Here is a 20,290-nt window from a genome sequence, read left to right as displayed (position 1 = left end):
CTCTCTCTCCCTCTCCAGCATCAGCAAGACTTTTGCGCACGCTCTCTCCAGCATCAGCAAGACTTTTGCACTCTCTCTCTCCCTCCCTCTCCAGCATCAGCAAGACTTTTGCACGTGCTCTCTCTCTCTCCAGCATCAGCAAGACTTTTGCGCACGCTCTCTCTCCCTCTCCAGCATCAGCAAGACTTTTGCGCACGCTCTCTCTCTCTCCCTCTCTACCATCAGCAAGACTTTTGCGCACGCTCTCTCTCTCTCCCTCTCTACCATCAGCAAGACTTTTGCGCGTGCTCTCTCTCCCTCCCTCTCCAGCATCAGCAAGACTTTTGCGCGTGCTCTCTCTCTCTCTAGCATCAGCAAAACTTTTGCACACGTGCTCACTCTCTCTCTCTCGCTCTCTCTCTCTCTCCCCCTCCCACCCTTCAAAAGAAAAAGCTGCCTGAATCAAGCTGCCACAGGTACTAAATACCTCTAGCAGATATAATATTACAACTCTCTAAATAAAATAGATTTCTCCTCAGTATAACCTGATGAATGTATGTTACCCAATTAACATGTCAAAAGTTACAGAAGTACTTAGAATACAAATACTGTTCTGTTTTGTTCTTTGACAATTGCTAAATTATATAATTCCATTTAATAAGATAACAGCATAAATCATAAAACCAAGGTAGACTGATAGGCTAGCTTAGCTTTCATTCAAACAGCTGAAGATAGTTACTGATTTAAATAGTTTGTGAACTTTACCTGTTTATAAACTTGTCGTAAGTACATCAACTCCTCCACAGTTCCCAAGGATATTAATCTAAATACTTTAACATCTTTGCATTGACCAATCCGATAAGCTCTGCAAAGACAATGCCATATTGAAAACCATATTAGTAGAAACAAACAGAGCTCTTAGGGGCAGTAAAAAATTCACAATTCCAGCAAAACGGAAATACTCTATATCATTTATAAGTAAAATATTTTTTTACTTTTCCATGTTTTCTCAGCATTCTGTTTCCTTTTCTTCTATCCTTAATTTTATATTTTTCTTCCCAGCCCTATGCAGCTGAAAAAGCTTTCATTTCTTGATATCACAAGGCCTGTTACCCATCTCTCAAAAAAACACATCTTCCATTATTTTTGTTTGTTTGTTTTCCTCCCCCTCTACATCTGGTCTTGCACAAGACATTCTCCTATTTGCATTGTATCTGAGTTAGCTCATGGATTACTTGGGGCAGCCTGCGCCTTCCTAACTTCATAAAGCACTGTACAAGTTCTAACATCATAAAAACAGGTAATGAAAAGGAATTAAACTATTTAAATTACTAGCTCTGAAACTTCTAATAGATTACTTTCAGAAAATTCAAAGAGGCTGAACAGAGTATAGAAATGTAATCTCACAAAGATTCTATAAGGACAGTGCCTTTCAACAATATACATTTCTGACAGACTTATTTGAATAGGAGAGATGCATATAAACACCTCTTGGAAATCAGAAAGACATTTAAAATGGAATTACATAATTGAATGGGTCAACAAAAACAAGTTTGCTTCTGCTCATTAAAACATATCAAACAAAAGAATTTTGAAAGCTTCAATGATCCTTTTACTTTAGCTATTCAGAAGTCTGTCCTTACTGAGGAAACAATATGGTCAGAAAGCCTCAAAAGAAAAATCCAGATTCCTGGAAATACTGCAGTGGCATAGTATCAGACATGGAAGTGAGTGCTGAAAACAGACTAATCTCCATGAGGGTGAGGTCAAAAAAAGAAATAGATGCTTTTCTTTAGGGATTCCAGAATTTGAAACACCACTCTAACTAGGGTCAGTGACAATGTACTTTGCCCTCACAAACACAGGAAAAATGCCATCTGGCTATACATACACACTTGTTCTAGAGATCATGAAAAGTTACAGTAGCTATGGCATTTTTGTGACCCCATTATAACAGTGCCACAAAAATAAAACAGAAAAAAAAAATCCCAAAATTCAGAGTTAAAAAGTAGAACATCAATTCTAAAAAATAATTTAGCCAGACATTTCTTACTGTTTTATAGACAAATCAGATTATGTTTAAATATATCCTCTCCCTGAGGAAAAAATTAATTGGAGAATTTACAGGATCAAAACAAAAGAACACAACATGGACCAAGTTCTGTATTTTGAGAGTGTACCTGTCAATAGCTTGAAGATCATTTGCTGGGTTCCATGTTGGATCAAACAGTATAACAACATTGGCACCAACAAAATTGAGACCCAGTCCACCAGCCCTAAATAAAAAATAATAAAAAAAGAACTATCCAATAGCAAGAAAAACTAGTAAAATTTTCTTCAATGTATTAGGTTATAATCCACACCAGCATATCGTTCCCCAACCATAATAAAACAACACAACAGAAAAATTGGATCAGTGGGCTACAGCTTTGTGCTAATGTTGTGTTAACAACCACCAAACACTCAAATAACTACTGCTGTGAAATGCAGTCTTCTCACCTCAACAGCAAGAAGACTTCTAAGAACTGTACAACAATTCAGTCAGAACAGCTGCTATCACCTTGTTTTACTAAAAGTACTGTCTGCAACTTCATGCCCCCAGTGACTTATAGGGGCCAACTCCCTCAGGGAGTATAGTGAAATTCATAACCATTTTATGCCAGTTAACATTATAGAAGTATGACGCCAACAGAAGAACCATAGCTAAGATAAAGTGGGACTTAGAATCTACACTAAATTTTACTTCTTTTAATTCCAGTACATAGTTTTGACAATAATGCTATGCAGCTTGCACTAAAAGAGTCATCATCCAGAATATCTCTTATCTGTTCTTAGGGAACAAACAACTGTCACAAGTATATTCTTATGGTTTATTAGTCAAGTATCAGATATCTAATTGGCCACACAGCTGCATATGAGCAACATTCATAAAGGTCATTACAAGGGAAAAAAAAAAGTCATTGTAAGAAAGCTGTCTGTGCTGGGAAGAAGGAGTTGCAGGGGTAGGTCCACCTACCAGGTTACATCTTCTTGAACATTTAACAGGTGTGGAGTGCTTTCAGACAAAGCCTGCAAGCCAGCAAGGAATTTAAGCATATGCTTAACCTGAGGTAGCTGACTAATGCCCTTGCTGACTCCAATAAAACTGCTCAGTTACTTAGAATTTGGCATGTGCATAACTGACTCATTTGATAGGAACCAAAGTGAGGAAAATACCACTTTTTATCAAGTTGCAAAACAAGCAAATACTGAAACATTTTTTTCCAATTGGCTCAGTCAACATTCCTCCAAAAAAGACAAAAGTTTCTACACAAGCACATGCAAAATACTATTATTTACTTAACTATTAAAACAATTCTTTACATTGTCATAGGTAGTTTCAAACATGGAATTTTCTCAATGAGGTACTGCAAAATTGGAGAAGTCAATCCAATTTAATTTACCAAACACCTGTTTTGAATAGATTATTTTGTATTCTCTTAAGCTTGTTTAAAGCAGTGGGGAAAGGTAAAGTTAACAGGGAAGTGAATGAACAGGGGCAGAAACTAAAAGCTTACAGGGCCCCACCACCTTTTGGTTTTCATGGAATCCTTGTTAATATAAACACAGTTGTAGCCTTTTCCTTCCAGGTGTGGTGTGGTGTTGGGTTAGTTAAATCTGGAAGTGAGGAGGATGTGGGAACCTGCCAATATTAACGGAGGTTTCCGGAGGATAAGCATTCTAAAAGTTCAAAATAATGAATAAAAATCTTTGTATTTTTCAGAATACACTACTGTATTTTGGAATTTTGGTGTATTTCTTATTAGTGAGGGCAGAATTCAGCTTCTCTTCTTACCAAACCAACCCTGCAGTAAGACTGAAACATAAGTCAACATGTTTTTCCAAATGGTTTCTCATAAAAAATTGCAATATTTGGACCCGAAATATGAAATAAACCTCAGTGCAAAACCTTAGTGCAAGTAACACAGACTAACTATGAGAACTAACTAAAGAGGATACATAGCTTTATATAAAGATTTTACCTTTCAGTATTTTTAGGCATGCCACAAAAATTCACATACTCCAGAACAGAAAAACAATGGCTCCTATATCCTTCTTGGACAGAATGAATGCAGTAGTTAGTTAGTTTGTAAAGAATATCATCCATTTTAAATATCATTTTAGCCAGCAGCTTAAGCCAAATTATTGCAAGATGGTTCTTGCAAGTTACTGTACTATGGCTCAAATGAAGAGCTCTCTATTAAAGGTCTCATAACAGTTCTATTACAAGCAATTGTTTTCTAAAGATTATGTTATTTCAGACTGCACACTGCATTAAATAAATGACTTGTTTTTATATCCTGTCACTGACAGCTTAATACCACAATGTTCAGAAGTTACAAAACAATATGGCATTAGAAAAAGCTTCCATGATAGCTGTGAGCAGTTAATTTATTTACTGAGGTAAGCCTTTATTATTTTTTTTAATTTCTCTGTTTCATGAGATCTTCTGGCTGAGAATTCTTTGAATGAGATTACATGCATTATGTGCATTAAAAATTATTGGCAACATAGTTGTGCAGAATCCAAGTTACATGAAGCCTGGTAGACATTCAAAGTAATGGACAGCAGCCTCGGAGAATGCTGCAGGTAGAATGGAAGTGCATACTGTAACCATCCATGATAAAAACTACCTGCAAATTTCTGTAACCCTTATCATCTAAGCACCTCACTGAACATAAAAAAAGGAAACTGAGAAGAAGAAATGAGTTTAGACTAATTCCTTCAGAAAAAACATAAGTGAAAGACTACTGTGGAAAACCTGGTGAACAGTGATTTAGCTCTAATGGAGGGAATATTAGCTACTCTTATTTCTTCCAGAACCTTATGATGGAACAGGACTGCCCAGACTCCAGTGTCACATGCAGCTTCCCCTCTTCAGAATAAGCAGCATCAATGGAGTTGCAAGCTCCAACATTCCTGTCTCATTAGCAACTTCAGTAACTATTTTAGTGTTTGTAAGCATGACCCCCCCAAAAAAACCCAAAACAAAACAAAAAAACCCAACCCTGAAACAGATTTTTTCCATGAACCTTAAAAGTTCCAACAGGACTATACATATTTTTGCAAAAAACTAGACTGAAATTCATGATCTAAACCTGCTGGATGGAACTAACAAGCTCTGCAGAAATCAACAATATTTTCTGTCAACATCCGGAGTTTTGCAAACACTGTGGATATCTATACAACTGTGATCAATACTAACATTAAATACAAGACTTGAGGTCAAGCTATAGAGATACAATTTCACAAATATTTTTAAAAGATTTATTGTTTAAACACCACTTCTCAAAAACACATCAACTAATTAAAATCAGGATTTCCAAAATGTTGTCTGTGGGCTATACATAAGCAATTCCAGGCAGAAAGGGCATATTTTGCCAGTACAAAAAATGGAATACAACACAGGAACCTTCCAAGTTTAACAGTCATTACCACTGTCTGTACTATAATGCAGTAATTTATTGATTGATGCTACTTGTTTAAGGCTGTATGTTAACTGTGCACATGAAATAAAATGGCAGGCTCACAAACACCATGCTGGGAATTCATCCTTTGCAGAACGCATTTTGCAGCCAAAAGAACGTGCAAGTTTTTTCAGCGAAAAATCAACATTTGGCTCTTTGAGTAATGGGGCTTTCAGAACACATACAAGTTGACTGCACAGAACAGTCAGCCAAAAACCTTGCAAGAAAGTAGAGACAGAAGAGTATGACCCAATTCTGTCAACTTACTATGTGCTGAGAAATAAAGAAGATACTATAAAGTCTTAGGGTCTGAAATCTGAGTAGGATGAAACCAGAATCTTTGTAAGGGAGAACTGCAATAGATCCCTTTCTGATTTCCAAAGGATTACAAAATTAAAATTGGTTCTATTACTACACATCAAGCAAGCAGAAACACCCCTTTTTGTTAACTGTGATGAACTACACTAAGAATTGCACCTTCTGTTTCTCTTAATAAACAAAGGTTATGTTGACTGGTGTTTCTTCCATTTCCTCAATAAGATGAGAAACACTAAGAACAACAGAATCAAGGCTCTGCTTTCAAACACTATCAAAGGGCATGGAAAGCTCAACCACCTCTGCATGCACAAGCTCTTATAAAAGAGGGGAGAAAGTCTTTGTTTAATTGAACTTCATTTTATTCCAATGTAAATTAATAAAAAAGAACTGCAAAGGTTATGTTTATGAAAGTAAACTAGACTGATAAAAGCACAAATTATCAAGTTTTTTCTAAGGCTACAGATGCAGAAATTCCATGCTGTTTTCATGGAAAAAGAATTGCTTAGTCTGAAGAAGGTCTTAGTGAAGCTGAGGGCCAGATACTACAATTCACTGAGATTACAAGCAATAAAGCAAGCATACATGACCAGCACCGCAAATCTCTTCATAACCCTGCCCACATATACCAGAGAGTATCCGAAGACTGTTTCTGATGTTCATCCATTTGCAATGGTCTTTAAGATGATGTCTGACTGCTAATTAAACCAAGTTAGTGCGGACTGAATCTCTCCCTACCTAACTCCAATGTGCATGTTTTTAGTAAAGAAGGAGGAAGTGACAGTATAGGCAAGAGCAGCCCTGGTTGCATGTTGCACTGAGTTTCCCCTTGGAGAGAAAGATTTAGCTTCGCTCTGTTCCCTTTCTACCTTTGCCCGGTAACAAACTTCATCTAAAGATGAAACATGGAAGTAACCAGAATGAAAATCCAAGAATGGTCAGTACATTTTCATTACTTAGAATTGGACATATTGCGCTATTTCAAAAGAATTCTCTATCCATCATCAATTGACGAGCAGATCTGATGAAGTATATTTTTAGAAGTGTACAGCAATCATCTTAGATTGTTTGAAGTGTTTTAAACACGTTAATTAACTGGTTTAATAAATTACAAAACATCAAGAGAGAATTTTGCAGTTCAGCATAGCATTTTGTATTCACGCTCACTTACTAGTTCTGCTAGCACAGTACAAGAAACAGAGCGTGACTATAGTAAAATAAAAGCTTTGTGTGGATCACTACATTATGTCAGTAACTGTTTCCTCACTCCTACAGCAACTGGAATTTTAAAATCAGTATTCAGAAAACTCACTTGCTTCAGATCTGAGATCCTTAAAAGCAGAGGAGAGGGGAAGGAGGGAAGTCTCCAGGTATTTTAAGAAGCCTCATGCCACAGCAGTGAATCTGTTTACTAGCAGACAAAGGAACAATTCCCCTTCTCAAAAAAGTAATCCCTCACAAGGTCAATCAAGTAAAATATGGAGTAACCTATTTTCTAAACACTAGAAAGGCAGCACGAAAGAAAGACTACAAGTTAAATTTTCTTACATCGTTGATACAAGGCATATGTTAATTTCTTGAGTGCTGTTGAACTCTCTTACAATCCTGATCCTATCTTCTGATTTTGTATTTCCATCAAGTCTTCGGTAATCTAGCCCAGATGCCATACAGTACTGTTCCAGCACATCAAGCAACTGAGGGGGGAAAAAAAAATTAAGTACATTATACTATCTTTTTGAATTAAACATAACCATAGAGGTCATGTTTCTTTCTAATAGACCAGGCACCAAAAACGAGGACAAATCTTCTCCATTTTGCTATCAACATCTTCGACTCACCTTTCTCTATGGTAGCATAAGGTGATTAATTTTGCAGCAGCCTCACTCTCTCCTCTAATCCTGGCTGCCTGTCCCAGTCTGAGTGATGCTGAGCCAATTCAACTCAATAAGCTGGCAGGAAACTTAAACATTTTCCAAGACATTTTAACTTGCTAAGATGGCAGAAGTACAGTAAATGAGCTCCAGAGCCAGCACAGAGAAAGGAGCTGGTATGCACAGCCGGATTTCAGAGGGAGGGAGTGAAAGACATTGCAACAACTAGAATACAGGCTGTTTTTAAACACCATGAATCATAGCCTAAGAATTTTACTAACTTTTACCAATATTTTTCTGCTTACCCATCAGCATTTTACTACTGCATTTAAGTACTAAACTTGCATCTTCCCTAAAGCCACAAAAAAATAAGTATTTAAGATCTGAACTGTCATTCACACTAATCTTTAATACTTCTTTAGTGCTATCATGTTAAATATTTAAATAAACTCATATTGCAGCTTGCACCATTCCAGAAAACACATTATTCCATAATAAGGAAATGAGGGAGCACGTCCCTAAAAGTGAAATGCACACACATCTTGAGCTCCAATTAAACACTCTCAACTTCAAACCAACCGGTGTAATCAAGTCTCTGGTTTGAAGTTCAAGCACTGCTGATGGTCAAAAACCAGTAAAACAGAGGGAATTCAACTACTTCGTAGTATAGTACTAACACAAATACTGTATGATACTTCAGTGGTATTTTGCAGTGACACTGCTCTAACCCAAGATGCATCAACTGAATTCAGCACGAGCTGTATACACCTGCAGTAATACAACAATTAAAAAAGCTCTCAGGAATGAAGCAGAGTATTATATTTTGCCATCACCATTGTCCTCAGACAACATAAGGTTTCCATATGGTTCTGCAGTGCTGCACATTGTCCATCTCAACAGTATTTCCCAAAGTATGGAGAGAAAGGAAGTATGGTTGACAGCTGCTAATGTCCTCACTGCTTTACACTTCAGAACTTACTGCTGCAGTTAACCAATACAAATCATACGGAGCTCACCTTTGTGGAAAAGGAGAAAAGAAGTACTTTATCCTTGTTTTTTCTGAAGTGATTTAAAAGCTGCTGAAGGACCTGGAAATGAATCACAGAAAAATAAGTCATCTCCTACACAATTACTTGTGTTTTCAACCTTTAAGCAGACCAAGCTGCAACAAATTGCTTGCAAAGCAAAATGCAGCCATAACAAAAACACTTTGTTAGCAACGTAATAAGCTAAAATTTAACAGAAATGCTGGATCTATTCATTTTTCATTTAACTCCACTGTGATGTCATTACAGCAGGTAAGTTCAGAAGTTATTTGTATTACTGCATATTTTGGTCTAGACGTCTGCAACAAAATGCTACCTAGGCGCTAGGTCAGGTTTTGAATCTAACAAATGCACACAGTTCCCCTCAAAACAGGAAGGTCTATTTAAGTTTGCTGTACTACATCTGAGTTCAGAACTTCTTGGAACTTGTCTTCTTAAAATAATCAGTGAGATCTATGCCCCTCCTGCTCCCACTCTCTTCTCTTGCTCTGTTTACAGTAGGCCCCGGCTTCCCAGACTCTGCGCAGACCTTGAAATGCCAATAATCCGCCCACACACAATGTTCTTCTGGTGGGGAAGCAAATAATCCAGAGCCTTGTGTATAATAGTTATACTGTTATTTTCAAAAGAAGCATGTCCACATCTGGCAATGGCAGCTCCAGAGTACCGTGCAGAAGCAATACACAAAAGGGAAAAGAAGAATTTTCTGTACCATGTCTGTAGCTTTCTCCCACTGGGCAATAAATTTTTTAAAAAAGTATTTATTCAGGGATAAATAGTTAAACTGTTAATCAATACAAATTTCACTAAAATGAATCTTGGACAACCAAATAATGAGGAATGTTTACATTAATTTTACAGTTCTGGGTAATATCTTGAATATAAAATAGTAATTCTACATCACTCATATCCCCTTTTGTATATACTAGCCAGTCACTTGCAACTGAAAACAAGGTACAAACAAGATAATTTTGGCTTGTTTCATTGCACAACAATATACAGACCAGGATTCATTTTATGGGTAAAAAACCCACGTCAGGTAATTTAACCAGAGTTAAATGCCTTACATTTGTATCTTGTTAGACAAATTAAGAAAAAAATGGATGAAAAAACAGCAGCATGCTTTTAAAGCAGGAGGAATGTGGCTACTGTATTATTGTTGTTATTATTAGAGTAGTAAGTATAGATCAAATAATTAATTCCCTATGGGAGAACACAAACAAATCCACCCAGTTTTTTTAAACAAAATGGATCAATGTCATGCCCATTGGGATTTTAGATATTCTGGGGTATAAAAACCAGCTCTGACAAGCAGGGAAAAGTAATGAACAGCTTTATACTGAAGAGAAATAAACTGTATGCTTGCACACCAGAGTATTATTCTGAAAGTGGTTATTTTGAAAAAGAAATACTTGATCATACTCAAGCACAAATAATGTGATTTTTGGTATAGTCCACATGGATTTAAATGCATACCTCCCCATTACTATACATTATGATGATTTGACCATGACAAAAATTTTACCTCACATCTGAGAACACCTTATCTGTATACAGCTGTCCATTCTAGCCTACAGAATTTAAGACTTCAAAACTATGCGTGCCTGGGTTAGGGTTATATTTATTGGTGGAAGTTGTTATTATTTGCACGGTACTCCCATAGGCTTGCATCTTCCTACTAAAATAATGATAATATGTCAGGCAAAATAAATAACCCAATCCATTATGGTTATTCCCAAGAGATTTGCATTAATTAAGAAAAATACTCCAAAACTTCACAAATGAATGTCTGTGACAATATTGTATGGGCAGTTTAAAAAATATATATTATTTCAAGTGCCCAGACATTTAATAGTCCTCTTAGCCTGAATTTTAACAAAACTGTAGAAATAATCAGATAAGGCGGTTACGGGAATTACTGCAGACTTTAAACTATTTTCTCTATTTCACTTATCTCACTTCTTTTGTAAAAAGTCCATGATACTTCTGTGTGGTCAAACTGCAGTCTGCAATCTTTGTGTTTCAAAAGTAATAGAGTCATTTACTCTTACACTTCACGGTTTCCCGCTTTTCTGCTTTGTGATGGAAGAATACTGGTTTCCCACACTACAGCACTCCTGTTACTTCAGTTCTCATATAATCAACTATCTCAAGTTAAAACCTAGGCATGAAATTCATCGTGCAATAGAATGTGTAAGCAAAACCTTCTGAAAAGCGTGTGCTTTGCAGTATGATTGAAAATAAGGGGATAATTCCAGAAAAACAGCTTAAGCTAAGATCATCTCATTCTGTAGTACTTACCTCCCTCTATAATGAGGACATATTAGAGTCATAGATGTATGAGCAACGCTTATATATGCACATTTGAATTATAGGGATTGTTTTCCCCAGGCCCTTCTTGTAATCTTAAATTCTGAATAGCAAGCCCAGGACGACACACTGTAAATTCTACGTCTTGTAGACAGTTATAGGTGAGTGCAGTCAAGACACCTGCACAATACAGGACACAAACACCGCTATTTCACTCCCTCATGCCTACATTTAAGCAATTCTAGCTTTACTGGTGGCACTAGGTACATCTCACAGTACAAAAAAACGAGGGTCTGTTTCCCCACCCATTTTATCTGTCCTTGGTCAGAGAACAAAAGGTACTTTGGCAGATACACAACTTTTGCATTTCTGCAAAACAAATACAACAGCTTAGCTAGTGAGCTTTGTTAATAAATCCCTGCCTATTTTCCCTTTCTTTCTCTCTCTGGAATAAATTAATGCCACAAACTTTTCCTTTGCAAATATGCTCATCTACAAAAGAATAATCTATGCCAAAGTTTCTGGATACTCCATACTAAATTTTAATTAAATGGACCAAACAATACCTGTTTACTCCACATTATCACAGGAATGTTACAGTATCATTTCAATTAATATCTAGAACATCTGTAACTTACAGAACAGAAAATTTCAATTAAAGTGGAACAAGGTTATTAGAAACATCTCACTATAATTTGTCTGTTATTTCCCAATATGTTAACAAAGAATATAAAGTAGCTTTCAAATTCTAATATGTGATGACTCTCCTGTGCACTTTTTATGGTAAGAGGTGAAAAATCCTCTAAATGACTTAGATCTCAGAGTATGAAAAACAAAACCATCCAAAACAGCTTCTTCTTTAAAAAAAATGGAAACAGAAAGTGGAAGTTAGCCAATTTTCTCTTAGAAGATAAGCTTCCAGTGCAATCTGCATTAGTATTAAAAAACAAACAAAAAATCACTACCATACCAGATACGTGTGAAACAATTTTTCATATTATAATTATTCTGAAGTAAAATTTAATGGACACAAGAACAACTTTATTTTTCAGCGATGGCTACTTGGCCAATTACGTAAAACAAAATGTTCTTGTTTTTTAAAAAATCTAAAACAAACACTGAAAATTCTCCTGAAATGGTTAATTTCTGTAATCTAACAAAATACTTTGAGATTATGTATACTACTACAGAAGGCTCCCAATATGTGTCCCAATTCAGATAAATGAAATTAATCACCTCTAGCTTTCAGTACAATGATAGGATGTTAAAAACCCAGCCACCTTAAACTATACAGTCTTTGTAAACCTAGCATCAGGCATCACTCCTACTTCCAGGCACACAGATACCACCATACACTTCAGGATATTATGTCTGTGCTAAGACATATTTCCTGAATTGATACAAAATTCACGTTCCCCTTAAAAGAGAAGGCGGATCTGTTTCCATCAAAACAAGCCATTCATTCACTCAGACAAATTTTGGCAAGTTTGTGATGGACTGAAACAGACAGCATGGATTTCTATAGTAAGGCGTCAGATATACAAATCCAGAGGTCACTAACAGTAGAAAGATACACTATAAATCTACCAGGCAGTCATCAACACAGCTCTGCCTGCATTTTATACTTCATAAAGTAAAAAATAAAAAAACAAACCCCTCAGAATATTACTTATAGTTTCTAACCCTAGAGAACATGTGGAAAGGTGTCAGAGTTCCTATTACCTAGTACCTCTGCCTACTACTATTGCATTCTAGTGTCTGATCTGACCATCTTAAAAGGTCATAGAATAACAAAAATATCTGTGAAAAACTATAAAAAATTCTTTAGTAATTCTTTAGTCACTCCTCTACAGGAATTCATACTGCATTTCTCGTCTTATATACCAAAAAATGCTGAAAAAGACCTGATTTTTCAAAATAAATGTTATTTCAACCACAAGACAGTTTTTTAAAATCTAGTTTTCCATAATATACACTCTACTCTTTTTTTAATGAAATTCTCCATACTAAGGCTCATCTCAAGAATATCCTTTTTTTTTTTTTTTTTTGCAATTACCTACCATCTGTATAGAAAAATACCTTGAAATACATGAACATTGATGATAAAAGATCAAAAATCAAATAAAAAGCACAATATATCTGGTGAGGAAAGTGTCTAGTGAGACAGAATGAAGATGAGCATTACATGATTCACTAATGATCAAAAAAAACAGGAAGAATCATCTTGCTAGTAGCTAACTACTTTTAGCCAGTTCTTCTCATCTGGCTATACCTATGTTTGAGCAGCCTATCCAGAAATATAAATTGAACTGTCATTTATATACTGATAGCTCAAAGATAAGTTTTTCCAATCAAGCAGATCTCAGTGCCAAAACTAAACATCCAACCCGCCTGACCCTCATCAATATCAAGCCACTGGCACAAGTCCAGTATACTTAAGAAGGACACAGTCTCTGCTGTCTTGCACTCAGTTACGCTCTTACTCTGGCACTGCAATAGTAAAACCTGTTTCCTTATCAACCAAGGCCACTTTGTATGAACATGGGAAGAGCCTCACTGCAACCAACCAAGGTTACATAAAGTCCACACAGCCACAGTCAGCTACATCCTGTAAAGAAGCTGCAGCCCATCCCATCTGACCAGCAACTCAGACCCACTGCCACCTTTTGGGACTGCTTTCTCCTGGGTGGCAGCTTTGGAAGCTGCAGACTTTCAAAGCATTTGGTGCTGGCACCTTTATCTTAACTCGGGTGATTCTGCTTGCCTGAACTGTTCACCGCGGTGTCAAAAAACATGTAATGAAAGTGTCATAAGGCACTGCTGGAGTGAAGTCCACACTACTCACAGATGATGAATTTCTAGACACAGGAAAATTAGTTCAGTCAACAAAAGAGTCTCACAAGCACCACCGAAGATCACTGACTCCCCACTGGGAGGAATATAGGAACGTTGTCAGAGTATGCAGGGATGCAACGAGGAAGGCTAAGGCCCATTTGGAATTAAATCTGGCAAGGGATGTCAAGGACAACAAGAAGGGATTCTTCAAATACATCAGTAGCAAGAGGAAGACTAGGGAAAATGTGGGCCCTTTGCTGAATGGGGTGGGTGCCCTGGTGACGAAGGATGCAGAGAAGGCAGAGTTACTGAATGCCTTCTTTGCTTCAGTCTTTACTGCTCAGGCCAGCCCTCAGGAATCCCAGACCCTGAAGACAAGAGAGAAAGTCTGGAGAAAGGAAGACTTTCCCTTGGTCGAGGAGGATCGGGTTAGAGATCATTTAAGCAAACTTGACACCCACAAATCAATGGGCCCTGATGGGATGCACCCACGAGTGCTGAGGGAGCTGGCGGATGTCATTGCTAAGCCACTCTCCATCATCTTGGAAAGGTCATGGAGAACAGGAGAGGTGCCTGAAGACTGGAAGAAAGCCAATGTCACTTCAGCCTTCAAAAAGGGCAAGAAGGAGGACCCAGGAAACTACAGGCCAGTCAGCCTCACCTCCATCCCTGGAAAGGTGATGGAGCAGCTCATGCTGGAGGCCATCTCCAAGCATGTGGAGGAAAAGAAGGTGATCAGTAGTCAGCATGGCTTCACCAAGGGGAAATCATGCCTAACCAATCTGATAGCCTTCTATGATGGAATGACTGGCTAGGTAGACGAGGGGAGAGCAGTGGATGTTGTGTACCTTGACTTCAGCAAGGCTTTTGACACTGTCTCCCATAACATCCTCATAGACAAGCTCAGGAAGTGTGGGTTAGCTRAGTGGACAGTGAGGTGGATTGAGAACTGGCTGAATGGCAGAGCTCAGAGGATTGTGATCAGCGGCGCAGAGTCTAGTTGGAAGCCTGTAGCTAGCGGTGTCCCCCCAGGGGTCAGTACTGGGTCCAGTCTTGTTCAACTTCTTCATCAAGGACCTGGATGAAGGGACAGAGTGCACCCTCAGCAAGTTTGCTGACGATACAAAACTGGGAGGAGTGGCCGATACACCAGAGGGCTGTGCTGCCATTCAGAGACCTAGACAGGCTGGAGAGGTGGGCAGAGAGGAACCTCATGAAGTTCAGCAAAGGCAAGTGCAGGGTCCTGCACCTGGGGAGGAATAACCCCATGCACCAGGACATGTTGGGGGTTGACCTGCTGGAAAGTAGCTCTGCAGAGAAGGACCTAGGAGTGCTGGTGGACACCAAGTTAAGCATGGGCCAGCAATGTGCCCTTGTGGCAAAGAAGGCCAATGGTATCCTGGGGTGCATCAGGAAGAGTGTTGCCAGCAGGTCAAGGGAGGTGATTCTCCCCCTCTACTCAGCCCTGGTGAGGCCACATCTGGAGGGCTGTGTCCAGTTCTGGGCTCCCCAGTACAAGAGGGATGTGGCACTACTGGAGCAAGTCCAGTGAAGGGCCACAAAGATGATTAGGGGACTGGAGCATCTCTCTTATGAGGAAAGGCTGAGAGAGTTGGGCCTGTTTAGCCTGGAGAAGAGAAGGCTGAGAGGAGATCTTATCAACGTGTACAAGTATCTGAAGGGAGGGTGTCGAGAGGATGGGACCAGACTCTTTTCAGTGGTGCCCAGCAACAGGACGTGAGGCAACAGGCACAAACTGAAACACAGGAAGTTCCATCTAAACATGAGAAAAAACTTCTTCACTGTGAGGGTGACAGAGCACTGGAACAGGTTGCCCAGAGAGGTGGTGGAGTCTCCTTCTCTGGAGATATTCAAAACCCGCCTGGATGCAATCCTGTGCAATGTGCTCTAGGTGACCCTGCTTGAGCAGGGGGGTTGGACTAGATGATCTCCAGAGGTCCCTTGCAACCTCAGCGATTCTGTGATTCTGTGACTTGGTTTTTAGGTATATATATAAATTAGCTGCCAGAAAATATTTTAACAATAAAGTTGACTTTCGGAAGACAATTATGTGTATATAACAGGAAATATGCAGGCCTCTTTCATGTATGTAGTAACAAAAGAGAGATATTGCTTGCATAACAACAAATCAGTAACATGATACAAAAAATGTGGCCCTGCCACCCCACCCCCTCCCCCCCCAAACCAGCAATTGTGGGTACTGTGTTAAATTGAGAGGGTAAACATACAGCATACTTCACCCTGCATACCTTCTCACTCTCGTTATTTTCAGCTCAGGAATATTCCTAAGCCTAGTTTAGTTTTCTTTTTAGTTATCTTCATTGGGTCTCTCTTCCAGTTATTCATACAGTCCCCCTTTGAATCCAGGAAACCTTATGGTTTCTAAGGCAAGGAATTCCACAGATTTATACTCAATATAAATTTATTTTGTTCATCTTCAGCCTCTTATCAACTTCATGCCCCCAAAATTAGAAAAGACAGTGAGCATTCAATACATCTCCACTATCTCCATGCTACTTATGACAGCATAGACCTCTGTCACATTTTTCTTAAGATTTTTTTTTTCCAGGCTGAAGAGTCCCAGCTTACTTGGTTGTTACTTATATGGAAACTACTCCATAGCTTTGACCACCTTTGTCGCCCTTCTCTGAACCTCTTCCAAGGCTCACATATCCTTTTTGAGAGGAGGGACTGGAACTACCCACAGTATTGAAGGTGTGGGCAAATCTTGAATTTCATAATGATTTTCATTTGTTCTCTATTCCTTTTCTAAACAGTTCAAAGGCTTAATTTGATTTTTGACTGCCACTGAATTGATGTCTTAATGGAACTATCTGTCATAACTCCAATGTCTCACCCCTGAATGTAAGGATCACTTCACCGCCTATCACTGAATATATGAAGCTATTAAGTCTTAGGGTCACAGAACACCTTCTTCCAGTCTTTGCAAAGTGCCACCCTGATCCAAAACACAAGATCTCCAGCATGGTACTGCCACCATCAAGATTGATTAAAAAACTATTAGGTGTTCATTGTCTTAAATTCAGTAGATGAATGTAATTTTTTTTTCTAAAAAAATAAATTTACCTTCATTTTTCCACTGTACTTTGGATCTGAAATTGTTGCAAAGGCTGCATCTTTACTTAATTGCACAAAATCTGGAAAACTGGAAAATACCTGGTTGCACACCCGTTTGATATGTGCTTCCTGAAAGAAAAGCAAGAAGTTTGAACAGGCATTAAATATTAGAGCTATATTAGCATAGCAGGTAAGCCATAAAAGGAATTCAACAAGCTGAAACAAATCATCTGAAGTAACTCAACTAGAAAAAGTTACATGTTTTTATTTAGCTCAGTACAGAAGTGCAGGATATAACATCTACTTTCTGAGGTTTTTCTCTTCATTTAAAAAGAAAAAGGGTTTCAATTTGAAACCAATGATTCCAGTTACTATAGTAAGACATGGCCAAAACTGCTGATCCTAGGCTGAGACTGCACTAGGACTGCTCAGAGTTGTTAGTCTCAAGCCCTGATAGCTTGAGATCTGCATTACCCAATAGTTGTGTACCAGCACTTCTGATACTTTTCTCTCCTTTAGCAGTTTCTAGGAGAAAATGTTCCTCGTAATTTTTAGAGAAGCTCAGCTCTGAATAAAAATTCTAGAGAAAAAACACAATCTAACTGTTCATTACTATTTATTTGCTTGCACAAAGGCCTGGCTGTTAGTAAATACTTTTCATAAATGAAACAGAAATAGCATTATTAGAAAACACTGAAAATAACTCTTTATTTTAAGTGCTCCAAGGTTTTTAGGAGTCTCATTTTCAGTTTTTCATCACCTAAATGAAAATACTGTTGTATAACATCTCTAGCTATTAAATAAGGGCTCTATTCTGAATTACTGAATGAAGTTTTGCAAGATTTCTTAATTTCAGTTAGGGTTTTTTGTTTGTTTTTCAAGTCAAACAATCCAAAAACATGAAGATTCAAAAACCAAAGAGGAGACCAGCAACAATTTTCACTCAAGAGTTTTCTCCTCATTTTCCACAAGTCTGCTTTTTAGGTATTTCTGAAACTAACCTGCTGCTTACTAGCAGTGTCCATCTGCAGCAGTGCAGCATGATTTGCAACTTTTCGTAGGATTGTCAGGTAACTGAAGCGCAGTGACTTAATTGTTTCACCATGAGCATTTGCCTACCAAAGAAAGAGAAGAATAATTATGAAAACAAGTACTGTTGAGAATAAGAAATATCCTAAAACAAATGCTGTTCTAACAACTTACTACACTGGTTTACTGAGCTAGCAATTCCAAGTAGTATTAAAATTGGTTCTAAAGAGATGCATACTGCACTTCTAACAAAAAAGCAAGTAAAAAAAAAAAAAAAAAAAACACATTTCTCAGCTTGCGATCCTATTAATAGAGAAGATCCTGTCATAAAGCCCAGCTATGTTCATAGTTTGTTAAATATTTCAAATAGCATATCTACAGAACTTGCTAAGATAACCAAGTTACAAAGATGACAAAAATATAGAAACTTTACAACTGATTTAAATGTAAATGAAACCAGACATTTGAATGACTTCTTACCCTATGACTGCTAACTTTACTTTTCAGCAAAAATTTATGAAGTTTTATAAACATCTGAAGTAATGTAATTCGAACAACTTGAAACATTCTGTAAGGCTTTCTACTGCAGCAGCAGCAATAGCTTCAGATAACTATTTTTCTGGTTATGGCTGGCTGATATGACCAATACTAGTTTTCTTTTTCCTCCTCAAGTTACTAGATTTCATGGTTAACTTCTGAATATTGCAGTCCATAAGAGCACTTAAGCATCTGCAGTCCTGCCAAACATCATTTGTTCTACAAAAAATCATGAGAAACAGAAGCCTGCAAAGAACTAATGCTAATATTCATGGAAAACCATCAGCAAATCCTCACCACAGGTAATACCTTAAAATAAATACTCAGAGTAAAACTGGAAGTGCTCTTACTTCAAGAAATATTCCAGTAAGAGAAGGTAGATACAGTTGTTGTTCTGGGATATAACAAAAGAATATTAATAGGCTATAAAAAACAGTTACAAATTCAGTAAAGACAACAATCCTTTGCCTATAGCATTAGCTTACTGATAATGAATTAAAAAATTGCATTTAGAAGAAAGATTAGATACCTTCCAGCCCACTACCCAGCTTCAATTCAGGACATTCTCTAAAGTATATAATCTAATGTTTCAGTATCAGTTTGAACGGATTGCTCTACTACATAATACAATTAAACAAGAGAATATTTTTTCCTCTGATTTCCATCCGAAATGTTCTCATTCTTACAGCTTGAACAGGCTGACAGAGAGATTGTTTTTAATGAAAGATATAGAAGACAAACTACATGATTTGGAAAAAACCTAAATACATGAACCAAAGCAGGCCAGAAGGAAATTAGGGAAAACAGAGTATGAGATATATGCTAAGTATGTATCAGCCACGCTTAAATTAATCTCAGTCTATTGAAAGATACAGACAAAACAAATAGCAAGCTAGACTAATCAAGTGTTACAAGAAGTCCAGAGAAGATGGAAGAAATCTGTAGGACTTGTCACTTTAGTGAAAAAGCTCCACTTGTGCTTTAACTTGGCTGCTATCACAATTTTCCCTTCAGTGAAGCAAAGAGAATGTCTATTTACTGGCAAAGGAAGACACAACCCCAACTGCAGCTCTAACACAATCAGAGGCCAAACAATCTGCTGGGTCCAAGATACCTCTGGTTTGCAGCTTCTACACTGACCAGCTGATTTGCACTGGAGCAGCGTGCCTGACATACTGGACATACTGGCACAGTATGCTTGCCACTATCAACTGTGTCACAGGTGCACCTATTAATCCAACACATCTAGAACTTACAGTGTGTAAAATGGCCACCTGCTCAGGGCATGCAAAGCAGCTTTGCTGTGCTCCTGAAGTGCCTGGTCTCACTGTGCTTGGGATGCAATCCCATGTTTCTAGACAGGATTTCTCCAAAAGAAAGATGTGAACATTAAACTTGTGCCCAGGTCATGGCCTACAACCATGTGGCCATTTGCAACAGCTCTTCATCTTAAGGGAGTCTTCTGAGGAAATCTAGCTACTGCTCAAAACGGGATGACCACATTCTAAAATCCAGACTGTAGAAGTTCTTACTTTGTAACAACAGTTCTTCCTTTTACGGCCACTGCTGCAGCTACAGGGCTCTGCTGCTCGTAACACTAAGCTTACATCCTCCGTCTCCAGCACAGCCTGGTACACCGTTTTCTGGAATTCTGTCAGGGAACAGTACACCATCTGCCAAAGAGAGAACCCTAAATCACAATTATGTTCAGCATATAATGAACAGCAAAGAGCATTTCAGAAAAAAAAAAAAAAAAAAAAAA

At 37.9% G+C, this 20,290-nt stretch overlaps 1 protein-coding gene across 5 annotated transcripts in view; it reads right to left on the bottom strand.

Moving 5' to 3' along the window:
* ERCC6L2 (ERCC excision repair 6 like 2) overlaps positions 1-20,290 on the bottom strand; it is a 54,792-nt gene that overhangs the window by 21,193 nt on the left and 13,309 nt on the right. For all 5 annotated transcript variants that reach the window (XM_026088435.1, XM_026088433.1, XM_026088434.1 and 2 more), the window contains exons 7-13: positions 20,061-20,201; positions 17,964-18,077; positions 16,972-17,091; positions 8,689-8,760; positions 7,350-7,495; positions 2,160-2,255; positions 745-844 (exon numbers count right to left, since the gene is read on the bottom strand). In XM_026088435.1, the coding sequence (XP_025944220.1) occupies positions 745-844; positions 2,160-2,255; positions 7,350-7,495; positions 8,689-8,760; positions 16,972-17,091; positions 17,964-18,077; positions 20,061-20,201 (789 nt within the window). The remainder of the gene's footprint in view (positions 1-744; positions 845-2,159; positions 2,256-7,349; positions 7,496-8,688; positions 8,761-16,971; positions 17,092-17,963; positions 18,078-20,060; positions 20,202-20,290) is intronic.

The sequence above is a fragment of the Apteryx rowi genome, unplaced genomic scaffold, assembly GCF_003343035.1.
Source record: "Apteryx rowi isolate R43461 unplaced genomic scaffold, aptRow1 scaffold_77, whole genome shotgun sequence".
Classification (NCBI taxonomy): domain Eukaryota; kingdom Metazoa; phylum Chordata; class Aves; order Apterygiformes; family Apterygidae; genus Apteryx; species Apteryx rowi.
Note: the sequence above shows the minus strand (reverse complement) of the source record. Positions and strands in the feature narration are given on the sequence as shown.